An 11,723-nucleotide genomic window follows, 5' to 3' on the forward strand; every position below is an offset into this window, starting at 1 on the left:
TAAAGGATCAAGGGAAGGAACCTAATCGTTATAGTTATGCTTTCTCTTTTGTCAATCGCGAAGGCCTCGTGCAAACAATATGCATAGTGAAAGATTAGATTTTTCGCATAAGAAAACATTGTATGTTCTTTTAGACGCAACAAAGCGAAAATAATTTAACTACCTCCCTATCTGCGGTGCAGAAGTGTAGGTGAACAACCCTTCTAACTCTTCTTCTTTTAATTAGACGTTGATAATCGGCTTTCGCCAAGAAACAGCCCGCTCAACATATTCCGGAACTTTAATTTTCCTTTTGGTAGAAACGAGTCCACCAAAGCCATATACCTGTATATACCAAAGTCAATAGAATCTCCCGCATGCACAGAGAAATAAACCGCGTACCCAATTTCCTTTCCGACTTATTTCCGCAAGGGCAGTCGGCAGCGTAAAAGAGTCGCTCTTTTTACGATCTATACCATGCAAAACGCTTCTAGAACGTCAAAATGAGGACTTGCCTCTTTCACTTACTCGCAGTCTTTAGCAATCGCAAACTGCGTTCATATTCGAGTTCGTTGAGCGCCTGCAAGCACTCGACATACGTGGACCGACATGTATGATCTCCGCAAGGAACAGGTTTACTCGAATCCTATGACCCCGCAACGTTAATTAATTAATTAAAATAAATATATCGGAATTCGCGACTATACGAACTTTGCACGGGCCCACAAAATCGGACTCAACACAAGAAGAAATAAATTGGAAACCGTATTCGTTTCTATAGAAAAAATCTCGTCGAATCTTGAGCCTATTCTATATATAACCGGGGAAATCACTTACTTGCCATGTCCTTGGCAGTGGCCAAAATCAGCTACGGTTCTCTCGTAATTCATCAGCATCGCCATCACTTGATACGCCGCTGGAACCATTTTATTAAACGTATGATCTTTTGTATCGTAGTCGATATAGGCGAGCTTTCCCCCTTGAAAAACTACCCAAGGCAAAATAGGGACTCAATTCGTCGCGAGACGATAATACAAGCGCGTGCCTATGTTCCACGGGGCCATGTCTTCGTACAGAGGCAGACGAATGAACATGTCGTAAAACGATTCTTTGATTTCGGGAAGAAGTCCCATGCGAAGCAACGCGATTAAAGACACGGCTATATAGGACGAATAACCTCACTCTACAATAACCCGGAAGGCGCGCGTACTCACAGTAAAGTGACTGATAGGGAATTTTGTATCCGTCAAACTCGCGAACGAGATAAACCTCCGAATGCGTTTTGTTTGATATGCAATGCTGCATGTACTTACGCGAATGCCCGTCTAATCTGTAGTCAAAGTGATGATTCACCTGAGCAAAAAGCATGTGATAAATAGATCTATATTTTTAAGGATTACTTTAACGGTTAAATTTCTGACGTCAACTCTCAAAAATCGCCACGAGAGATCTACGTCTGGTGGCGCATAGCTCGCTCTCAATACAGAAGCAGAAATATTGTTTTTCACGTCGGCTACGGCGCTCTACACATGATGAGGGTTCTATTACCGAGAATCCACTCACTACCTGTTTCTTATGTTACTTCTGCAGCCAATCGAATTTCAAAATTTTCAAAAAGAGGTAAAGGATGATCGCTTCTCAAAAAAGACTCCTAAATCTCCTCGCGTCAAAAAAGACGCTTTGGGGAGAGAGATTTAAATTTTTTACGTGAGAAGAAAACGGTTGAACGAGCAGTGGGAAAAAAGTCGAAGCGGCTAACGACAGAATTTGGGAAGACGGAAGTTGAATAAATGACGTCATAGCAGTCGCAAATAATCCCCCAAGCATTTCATTAAAATCCTATCAATAGAAATATTTATAGCCTCTGAAAAATAACCGAATTTTCAACAAATACCTTTCTATTCATTGTCTTTATCATAGTCAAAAATTTGTAAATACCTTAATCGATAGAATAAAAAATCGGCAGAAGGACGCGGCGATGCGGAAACTTACCAACAAATTGATATCTCAAAAAGTCGGGACTTTCCAAGAGTTTTTCAATTAAATGATGCGACGAACTAATCACTCCGATTACGTTATTAAAAGCGCTCGCCTTCTGCAGATGAACTAATCAAAAAAACCGAACTTCTACTTGACGAACTTTCGCCGCACCGTAACATTTTCAAAATGCACATAAGCGAGCTTCTTTTCCGACTCCAACGATATAAAAGAACTCTCGGGAAAAGCCGTCGCCAACGGAAGACTAATCTCCCCTCGACGACTTTCGAATTCAAGAAAAGAAAAAGGCCCCTTTCCCTTGCTCAACTCCCCCTTCAACGTCTCAACGACCGCCTTAATAAAAAGCGAAATCTCTCGACCAAAGCATCGTAGCCCACGCGCCAACGTACGTACGTCGTTCTCGAGAAGAGTCATTACGTCCCACCTGTGTTTGTTTCCCATCGCCGAGGAATAATAGAGCTCACCGTCGTTCCAAACAATGTGCAAAGGGCACATGTCCTCGTAGACGGGCAACGTTAAATAGGCATTCACGAGCTTCTGCCGATCGTCTGGAATCATATCCAGCTTGAGCAGAAAGGCGAGACTAACGTATTTTTCAGCGCGCAGGAGTCTAGCAAGAGATCGACGCCGTGCAAAAAGGAAAGAGAGATCTATACTACGTACGCATTCTTGTGTAATGTGTCCTCGATGCGAACGCCTTGTCCGCGCTCGACAACGAGCCACGTCTCGTAAGCGGAACAATCAATATTGACCTTGGGCGGGGATATGGATATATGGAACGCCGGTCAGTTCGCACCCCCGGTGCGATACACCCTCTCTCCTAAGCCCCCCTCCCCACTACAAAGAAACACCGCTCGTTCCGCGCGACCTAAGGCTTCGAGCATCTGCGTATACAAAACCCGCCTACGCGAATCAGATGGCCAAGAGGATATGCGTCAAAATGGGACCCCAGAAGCCCTCTAAAAAAACCACCCCCCTTCTCACCTGTCGCTTCATTTGATATATCGTTATTTTTAGCAATTGCAGCCCCCCAAATGCCCTCGTCGCCGTCGTCGTCGTTCCCCGCGGGTTTCTCACGACGGAAACGGCGTGCGATACGACGCCAGCTGACTCCAGAGCGGCAATAATCAAACCCTTTGAACCAATAAAACAAGGACGAAAAAAAATAAAACCTACGTACCCGAAAAGCGGAAAAACGCGTGATATTTTTCCCGCGCAAGAGCGCCGTCGCCGTGACGAGTTGATGAGGATAGGGCACTTCGAGATACGTCACGCGAGCGAGAGTGAGAATTTTACCCAAATATTCAACGTAACCGTCGTCCATCGTCGCGACGGCGTGAAAAACGTCAATTCCCAAAAACTAAGAAAAGAATAAGAAAAAAAATTTTGTTTCCCCTCCTCTCCCCGACTAACCTGATATCGATACAAATCGGGTAAAGCGTTCAACTCGCTCACGACCTCAGGCGAGAAGTCTTTCTGAAACGTCAGCGTGTTATTGAGTCGAAGATTCTTCGCCATCGCTCTTTATGGAACAAATGAATTCGATAGAACCGCAGGCGCCAGCAGCCAAAGAAAAAAAAACACCCCCAGCCAAATACCTGTGTGACGCGAACACGTCGAAATAGAGCGACGGAAAGACGACGACTACAGTGGAACTAGGATACGTTCTCGCCACTTTCGTAGCAAGGAGACCCTGTTGGGACCCTCCTAGAGTGGGGAGAGACTCTTTCTCTAAAGGAAAGGGTCTCGCGCCGACGTCTTACCGTATGTAATTACGCTGAATTTCTCCTTCGCGACGCTGTTCAAATCGCGACGTACGAGCTCCCATTGGACGTCGAATAATCTCGTTCCGCTCTCGACGCTCGCTTCGCTTCGTTCGAGTAATAATCCGAGGCGTTCTAGAACGCTGGGTGGCTGCACTTCGTCTTCTTCCTCCTCCTCTTCTTCTTCTTTCGTTGTGTCGCCGGCGCCGGCGCCTTCTTCTTCTTCTTTATCCGTTTTTTTCGATTGGGAAGTCGACGGTGCTTTCGAGTCTTTCGATTTTGTCGATTTTTTCGTCGGTTCGGCGACGGGAATTGGGTCTTAGAGAAGAAAAAACGGCTCGTTCTTTCGTTTTTTTTTTCTTTTGAGGCCTACCCTTCACTTGTTCTTCCATTAGGAGAGGACCTGTGACGTCCAATTCGAGAAGATGACGCTAGAAAAAAATCAAAATAGCGTTATTTTAACGAGTTTCTTTGTACCCCGGTTCGTCTTTTTCTCAAAGGCTGATTGGGCTGCGGTTTTTTCTCGGGAACTTTGAGTACTTTTGACAATAGGCTAGCCCCCTTTTGCTTCACAACTGAGTCAGAATCTAGAGAGAAAGAAAAACCTAGAGACTATGTCTATATCAAAATTTTTTTACCTTTTGATTTTGATGCTATTGGTTTTGGTTTCGAAGATTTTATTATCTTTTTTACTGGTGGCTGTGTCGGTTTTGATTTTTTCGATTGACTAATTTTCGTCTTTGGAATTGTTTTCGTTTCGGGTTTTCGGTCTGGAAATAATTCCTGTCTGTCTTTCGCCACTTTTGACACCAATTCGTCCAAAGATTTCTCCAGCTCTTTCAAATTGAATTCGTCTTTAAAATCGTCCGTTCTACGACTCGTTTCTTGGCCTTTCGTCGCTCCTTTAGCGTCACTCCTATCCTTCTTCACAGCCTAATAAATAAATAAATAAATAAAACCTCGAAACACTCGACAACACCTACATCCAACTTCTTAGGAATTCTAGGCAAAAACTAGACAAAAAAACCATCTAGGATATAACTAATAATTAATAAAAATCGGCTTACCTGCGCCACGCGATCTGCAAACTCAGCCAAAGCGATTTCCCCCGTCTCCGGCTCCCACTCGTCGATCTCGTGACTCAATTCCCTAATCGACGCCCCGGCGACGAGTAGATTCCTCGCCGAATGACTCCGCGCGTAGCGAAGCTTCAGGAGACTCACAAAGAGCTTTTCGAGCGTCGACGAAAGCGGATTCAAACGCAGAACGGTCTCGAGGGAAAGCGACGCATTTCGCACGGGCGCCAAAGCCGTCGATCCGTCCCCAAAGAGAACCGTCGCGACGCCATCTTCGAGAAACAAGCCGCAAATCTCAAAGAAAAGAAAAAAAATAATCAATTGAGAGCCTATTTATTTGTTTATTTTTTTTTCGATTTACTGATGTGTCTCCTTCTTCTATTGCGACTTTTTTCGAGCAGTAATAAGGATCTATACGACGTTCCACCGCTTTTACAATCACGTGATAAATTTTCGCGTGTTGCACGGGCGATCCCATCGAACCGAAATGCGAATTCTCGACAATCTCGATCATGTGCAATATTTCGACTCCGGCAATTTTCGCCGCATTTTCGACGAGTTTCTCCAACGACTGCCAATGCAAGAAGTATCGTTCCATGGACGGTCCAACGATGAAACTGTGCCACGATAGGGACAAAAGAGTTCCGAGCAATCGCTCGAATTCGTGAGGCAGCAACGTTCCGACGAGCGACGGCAAATCGCTCAGAAGCAAATATTTGAAAACGACCTAGAGAACCCCGGATGATGACGTCATAAATTGATATAGAATTCGATTTACTTGGTAGTCGCGTCCGAGTTTTAGGACGGCGTCGAAAATTCGAGAAATTGGTATTTGACAGAGATTCAAGTTTTCTTGGCCCGCCGATTTGACGTGCGATTCCACGAGATTCGTGTGCACTTGCAAATCCTTACCGTTCCCTTCAAAACAAAAAAAATTAAAATTTATTTATTTATTTATTTATTTATTTATTTATTTTGTACCTGACGTCAGAACGGCGACTACCGTTCGCTCGTGATCGCTCTTCGCCGCCGAGACGCTCGTGGCTCCCGTTCCGAACTCGACTAGCGTTCCATTGCCGCCAACCTTATCCTTAATCCGATTCCAATAATTGTTCTTGTGAACGGAATTGGACGACGTCAGAACGGGCGTCAGAACGTCCTTAACTTAAAAACACCCCGTATATCATTAGTCTTTTTTAAAGAGACCCATTTAGGGGGAGGGGAGGGGAGGAGGGGGAGGAGATGCTCCGCCCTCCCCCCAGCTGCAGCCCCCAGGAGTCTCACCTGCCGAAGACAAGTCGCCATTTCGGACCATATTCCAAAAGAGATCCGTTATGGGAAGCTTCATCAGAGCGTCGGCCATCTGCAAATTTAATATAGATGAGAAGTCTTTTCTTCTTTGATTCCACGCCCACGGGGAGGGAACAGCTGTGTGGGAGATAAGGCTTCGCGTTGGCCTTCGGTTCGACGTTCCCATATGTGGTGCACCTGCTACACGTGGCCCTACCCCCTAAATCGTCATCTGTACGAGGTTCCTTTTCAGAGGCTTCCCCCTTTGGTCTCCTAGGCAACACTTGGAGACGCGTGGAAGTCTGAAATCCCTCATTAGATGATGATATCTTTAAAGAGGTGCCCGTTGCTAGGCACCGTGATCTACGTCACTGTACGTGGAGGAGTGGGGAAGATACATACTTAGAGAAAAATAAATATTCAGTGGAGCGCGTCTAGAAGGTCTCCTCCTCATTGATTAATATATAATGTCCCGTTAATAGAACCAGTCACTTCCAAGTTCCATTAGTCATGACAACGGAACCTCTCTCACGTCAATTAGGGAAAAAAATTCAGTTAAACTGCATAGCCAACGAACGCCTTAACATTAAGATCTCTAAACCTATACCTAGGTAGGTGGAGAGGGCCCTACGCCTCTACAAAGTGTCTACGTACTCGATTTTTTTTCGAATAGGGCAATTCGTTCTGACGTCGTTTGATGGATTTGGATTTGGGTTTTATCTTCGATTCCGGTTTGGCCGTGTAGAAGTCGCCGAATCGACGATATTCTTTCGTTTCTTCGCTAATGTCGCGAGTGCGAAGTACGCCTTTTTAGGAAGAACTCGGATTATTTGAATTTTTTTTATTAGGAAAAAGGACGTTGCACCTCCGTTTGCTTTTCGGCGTAACGACTGAAACTTTTGTTTTTTTAACCTAGAAGAGCTCTTGTTCTTTATACGCGACGCCAGGATGCGTTCGAAATCGTGTACGATTCGGTTTTTTCGTCTTTCGCTGTTTTCTTAGCGTCGTCCGTTGCCAGTCCAAGAAATGGGCTTGTCGCTAAGAGTTTCCTCGATGGAACGAACTCGCTCGCCGTCTGTAGGAGCAGAAGACAGCCGACGACGGTAATTTGTAGTGACGCCATCTTCGCGCAGACTCGAAACTTTCACGTAGCGCCCACGTGATGAAACGCGCGCTCTCGCTGGAGCGTGGGAGCGTGGGCGTTTGAAAGGCGCGTAAATGACTTCCTTTAGCGTCGAACTGTAAAGTGATCTTTGGCGGCGACTGGCGCCAATCTGTCTAGCCATCTGGCCGGCACCCGTTTATACTTTGCCACTTTTTGTATAGGAAACGAGAACGGCGCCTGTGAAATGGACGACTGCACCTGCAAACTGCATGGATAAATAAATACTACATATGCGCAACTCAAAGTCTTTGCTTCTAATTGCTGATAGCGAAATGCTTGCACCGATCGTGTGGCGCCGAAGCGTCTGGGTGATTATTTTTTCTTGGCCACTACGTTCTTCGTCCATGCCGGTGTCTTTTTGAGCAGAGCCGTTGCAAGATCGCAACGCCCTTCCTGTGCACCTGTTTACTATGGGGAGGCCCAAACAAACTTTCTCACGCCTCGTACGCTCCATGGGGTAGACTCGTAAATTCTTTACAAATGCGTGGAGACCACCTTGCCGCCGAATGACGTCAACAAAAGGCGATTTTTCTCCTTTCTTTTGCTCGGTATTTTGAAACGTTTACGAGAGCCCTAACGCTCCCCGCGAGCCGTCCGTGTGTACATAAGCGGACACGTGCACGATCGCGTGACTAATTAGAAATAACAAAACGTAATCGTTTTTTAAGAGGTTTACGCCTCTTCGCAGCAGGGGACGTCCCGCGCAACGCTTGGAAAAAAGCAAAACGTCGTCGAGAATGACAGATGACTGACCGACCGGCCGGCATTGGACCGGAGACATTCACCTGGCCGCCGACAAGGCGTCAACACGTCTGACAACTCGCGCGTGTCATATGTTAGCCGAGAAGCTGCAGGGGTCCAAAAATGGGGGAGGTGCGGAAGGGAACGCGGTCGGCCTACGCGTCCGCATTCGCTCATCGCCGAGTTCGACGAAATGACGTCAAAACGAGCTGTCCGCTTCCTTTGTTGATGGGAAATCGAGCCCAATGTATCGTCGTCGACACCGAACGTCGACTAGTGACGTCCGGGTTTTGTGATGATAGCAACCGACGTTGTGGTGACGTAGTGTGGCGCCAGTCGAGACCCATGCAATGACAACTCGGCGCAGGTGCAGCACGCGGCGGCGGCATCGACTTCGCTCGCCGAAACAAGTCAAAGTGCCGACAATTGTCCTAACGAGCTCGAACGCGTTTAGCCTGGCGTCAATACGACGCGCGATTTCTATTTCGCCTTCTAAATCGACTTCCTACGGTTGTGGGCTTTGCGGTCAGTCGCGTGTTTCTGTTGCTATCGAATTACGCGAAGCACCACCTAACTAATGGAATTACGCCGCTACTAATCATTGGCTCGAATGAGGGCGTGACCACTGATAACCACCTGTAAATACATAGCCGAATAGCTGCACAATAATTAACACCGGTTTCCGCCCTAATTGCTGGCGGCCATGTCGCCAGATGCAGATGTTCAAACAATCAATGTGTGATCCCGCGAAAGAGGGGCGGGTGGCGCGTGCACCTATAAAGTCATTCACTTCAAGATTGCCCGACTCATTCTCACGTCGGACCCACAACGCAAAATGAAGTCCTTTTCCTCCGTTCCGTCGACGCGCGCCGACGATCGCATCGAACGCTACGTTCGCCGAACGTCCTCCGCCTCCTCCTCCACGCCGAAAGCGATCGAAAAGAAAAAAGCGGTCGCCGCCGCCGCCGCCAATCGAATCAAATCGATTCCCGACGAAGATATGAAGGCCTGCTACACTCATCTCAAATCGATCGTACCGCGGGTTCGAGCCGCCGACGAGAAGAGTCTTACCGAGATCGAACTCCTTCAGCACATTATCGACTACATACAAGATCTCCAGGAAACGCTACAGCAGAGCAACGACGAAGGCGAAGCGGTAAGGGAGGCGACAGAAGACGCATGCATGCGCGCGCGCGCCACCCAATCAATCACCTACTGTGTCTAATTATGGCTATACGACTTTTAGATGCTACATGATTGCGGTAGCGGCGTCTGTGGCGGCGGCGGCGGTTCTAGCGAAGCCGAATCGAGCGGGAGCGATGACGATGACGATCTCAGCCACTAATTTTCGAGTCTTCTCACTCGCGCCGACTGGCTCTCTTTTTTGGAGTCAATTTGCAGCTGCCGACCGCCTGGAGTCGAAATTCGTTTATCCGGTGGAAGACATCGAACAGGTGGGCGCACGCATCGGATCCGAAGCGGACGCCCCGACTTTCCTTTTTACCGCAATGCGGTCGATATTGATATTTATTTGTGCGTATGATTGGCGCGTTATTTTGACGACGCGCGGGCGGGCGGGCGGGTTGCGTCACGGGGGGGTTTCGATTCCCATCTTGTTATTCGAATAAATTTTTTTCGACACTCACCACAGCATGCGTTTTCCACGCGTCCATTCGCACGTCCCTATTCATGCCTACGTCGTCTTTTCCTTATCCTTTTCCTTCTCTTCCGACGGATGGTCTTCGTATCTGTGCACGTGCGCATATTTTACGCATAAGTATGCGTCCAGCCGCCCCGACCGCTTACTTCAATAGCGACGCCATTTCGCCTTTCACCAGCGCAACGAGCGACGGAACGCCCAGACAGGCGGGCACAAGATAGAGCAACGCGGGCTGGGGGGAAGGGAGAACACAAAAAAAACGTATTTCGCGTAAACGAATACGCACTTTCTACGCAATACCTGAGCGGCATTGAAGAAATGCATGACAAGAACGGTCGTAACGAGACCGAAGAAATAGGCGACGCACGTCGCTCGGAAATAAAGCCGACTTCCCGGTCTCCGACTGCTTCCCCGACGACATAAAAAAGAAAACAATTAGCAAAAGATATACCCCGCCCACGCATTCCCAGACCGCACCTGTCTTCAAATCGAAGCAGTAACGCAATAAAAATTCCCGGAATAACAATATCGCCCAGTCCGAGCATGGAGAAGTTCTTTGCATAAATGCCATGCTCCAAGATGTCCATAGGGAAAATGACTATAGAGTAACGATAAGCAAGGAGGAAAGAGAGAGAGACTCTTTCTCTACGTTTTATGGGCGCATCGAACGACTTGGCAACGGTAACCATGACGTCGGTGCCGAACACCTGCGCGAGGATCGACATGAGACAATGCATATATGGACACTTGTGAGGAAGCGTTCGTACCCAGAATACGTCATAGAGAAAGAGACCGCCGAGAAGAATGAAACCATTCGTTACGCTACGCATAGATAGGAGACGAGACGTTAGGGGAGATACAAATCAGTATGGGTATGCATGAGGGTAGAAGGACGAGACACCTGTTGAGCGAGAGCATTTCAATGCCTTTGATTGCAAATGAAAATCCAAATACATTATTGGCAATCCAATGCTAGACATTGGGGGAAGGAAGCAGGAAAGAGATAAGAAAAGATGGAGAGCGAGATTTTGCATTTTCATTGCACGTGAGTGACCTCTTACCTTTTTCCATACATACCATATCCCGAAGAGAGCGGATACAAAGAGACACGCGAGATCGACGCGAGTGCATTTGAAATAGAAAAGAAGACCTAGGAAGAGGAAGATGCGCGAATTAGAGACCACCTGTATATATAAGGCGGTTGTGGTCAAACAACTTAAATACTTCTATAGATAAATAAATAAATAAATAAAAAGCATCCACCTGCGTCTTAGGGGAGATAAGGTGAGGTTGACATACCAGTGGCTTTCTCTGCAGCGTCGGATTCCTTTTTCTCTTCGTCTACCTTTGTCTCTGTCAATTGAAGCTGATACATCGTTTTTGGCTGCAAGAATGCCGGTACAAAGGGCTTCACAATGGGTCTAGGGAAGACCATTCAATTCCAAATATATATATATATATATATATATATATTTAATCTCCTATGTGAACTCACTCTATAAGGCTGGCCACAGCCACGGTGCCCAATGCAAAGAAATAGATGCTCAACAGAAGATTGACGTACTCCTTGGAAAATATCTGACAAGAATCGGCGTCACGTCAAAAAACGATCACGTGATAAAAACAAAAACTATTTTAAATCGTAGTACCGTGAAAAAGAGATAGAGTGATAGGAGAGCACCGCTCGCAATGACGGGAAACATAGCCACGTCTTTCGTCGTCATTTTCTCCACATCCTCGCCGTCTTCCTGAAAAAAGAGACCGTTTCAGTTTCGCTCTTGCAGTTCTACGACTTGCCTGTGCTTTTTTCTTCGCCGCCTTCTGATAGGCAATCGATCGAATCGATCCGATCACAATGGGAATGATTGCCAGTACGACGAGGCTGCAATAAGCGGTTGCGAGGCCCTCTGGGGTTGCCGCCGCACGTCCGGTCACATTCGCGGTCGCCGTCGCGTTCGACGTCGTCTCGTTGGCAAGCAACGAGCTTGCGTTCGTCTCGCTCACTGTTTCGGCCATTTGTGCGGTTATACGCATGCGCCAAAGGCACGTGG

General features: G+C 47.1%; 3 protein-coding genes across 6 annotated transcripts; 1 reads left to right on the top strand and 2 right to left on the bottom strand.

Moving 5' to 3' along the window:
- Nucleotides 1-80: 80 nt before the first annotated feature.
- Nucleotides 81-8,459, bottom strand: LOC136197464 (uncharacterized). The gene is made up of 33 exons (XM_065987232.1): nucleotides 7,710-8,459; nucleotides 7,075-7,664; nucleotides 6,972-7,018; nucleotides 6,761-6,912; nucleotides 6,101-6,179; nucleotides 5,798-5,980; nucleotides 5,595-5,734; nucleotides 5,178-5,543; nucleotides 4,808-5,110; nucleotides 4,724-4,753; nucleotides 4,379-4,673; nucleotides 4,218-4,327; nucleotides 4,114-4,171; nucleotides 3,741-4,058; nucleotides 3,576-3,684; nucleotides 3,391-3,499; nucleotides 3,158-3,337; nucleotides 2,962-3,111; nucleotides 2,641-2,729; nucleotides 2,371-2,587; nucleotides 2,131-2,310; nucleotides 1,972-2,074; nucleotides 1,874-1,917; nucleotides 1,687-1,818; nucleotides 1,562-1,630; nucleotides 1,380-1,502; nucleotides 1,194-1,332; nucleotides 1,025-1,138; nucleotides 817-967; nucleotides 691-754; nucleotides 508-625; nucleotides 382-449; nucleotides 81-324 (listed from the first exon to the last, which is right to left on the bottom strand). The coding sequence occupies exons 2-33, from the start codon at nucleotides 7,227-7,229 to the stop codon at nucleotides 223-225; spliced, it is 4,497 nt and encodes a 1,498-aa protein (XP_065843304.1). The 5' UTR covers nucleotides 7,230-7,664; nucleotides 7,710-8,459; the 3' UTR covers nucleotides 81-222.
- On the top strand, nucleotides 8,381-9,604 carry LOC136197471 (DNA-binding protein inhibitor ID-3-like). Its single transcript, XM_065987243.1, has 2 exons — nucleotides 8,381-9,168; nucleotides 9,259-9,604. The coding sequence occupies exons 1-2, from the start codon at nucleotides 8,848-8,850 to the stop codon at nucleotides 9,355-9,357; spliced, it is 420 nt and encodes a 139-aa protein (XP_065843315.1). The 5' UTR covers nucleotides 8,381-8,847; the 3' UTR covers nucleotides 9,358-9,604.
- A 7-nt stretch (nucleotides 9,605-9,611) lies between these two features.
- Nucleotides 9,612-11,712, bottom strand: LOC136197467 (minor histocompatibility antigen H13-like). 4 transcript variants are annotated; one of them, XM_065987239.1, is made up of 12 exons: nucleotides 11,466-11,711; nucleotides 11,322-11,416; nucleotides 11,168-11,250; nucleotides 10,972-11,093; nucleotides 10,734-10,822; nucleotides 10,574-10,644; nucleotides 10,440-10,494; nucleotides 10,322-10,379; nucleotides 10,150-10,270; nucleotides 9,973-10,075; nucleotides 9,819-9,904; nucleotides 9,612-9,760 (listed from the first exon to the last, which is right to left on the bottom strand). In XM_065987239.1, the coding sequence occupies exons 1-12, from the start codon at nucleotides 11,704-11,706 to the stop codon at nucleotides 9,706-9,708; spliced, it is 1,179 nt and encodes a 392-aa protein (XP_065843311.1). In that variant the 5' UTR covers nucleotides 11,707-11,711; the 3' UTR covers nucleotides 9,612-9,705. The 4 variants fall into 4 exon arrangements, with proteins under 4 accessions (XP_065843311.1, XP_065843310.1, XP_065843309.1 ...); XM_065987238.1 differs by having other exon boundaries at nucleotides 11,322-11,420; nucleotides 11,470-11,710; XM_065987237.1 differs by having other exon boundaries at nucleotides 10,322-10,494; nucleotides 11,466-11,712.
- Nucleotides 11,713-11,723: the final 11 nt, after the last annotated feature.

The sequence above is a fragment of the Oscarella lobularis genome, chromosome 17 (genome assembly GCF_947507565.1).
Source record: "Oscarella lobularis chromosome 17, ooOscLobu1.1, whole genome shotgun sequence".
NCBI lineage: Eukaryota > Metazoa > Porifera > Homoscleromorpha > Homosclerophorida > Oscarellidae > Oscarella > Oscarella lobularis.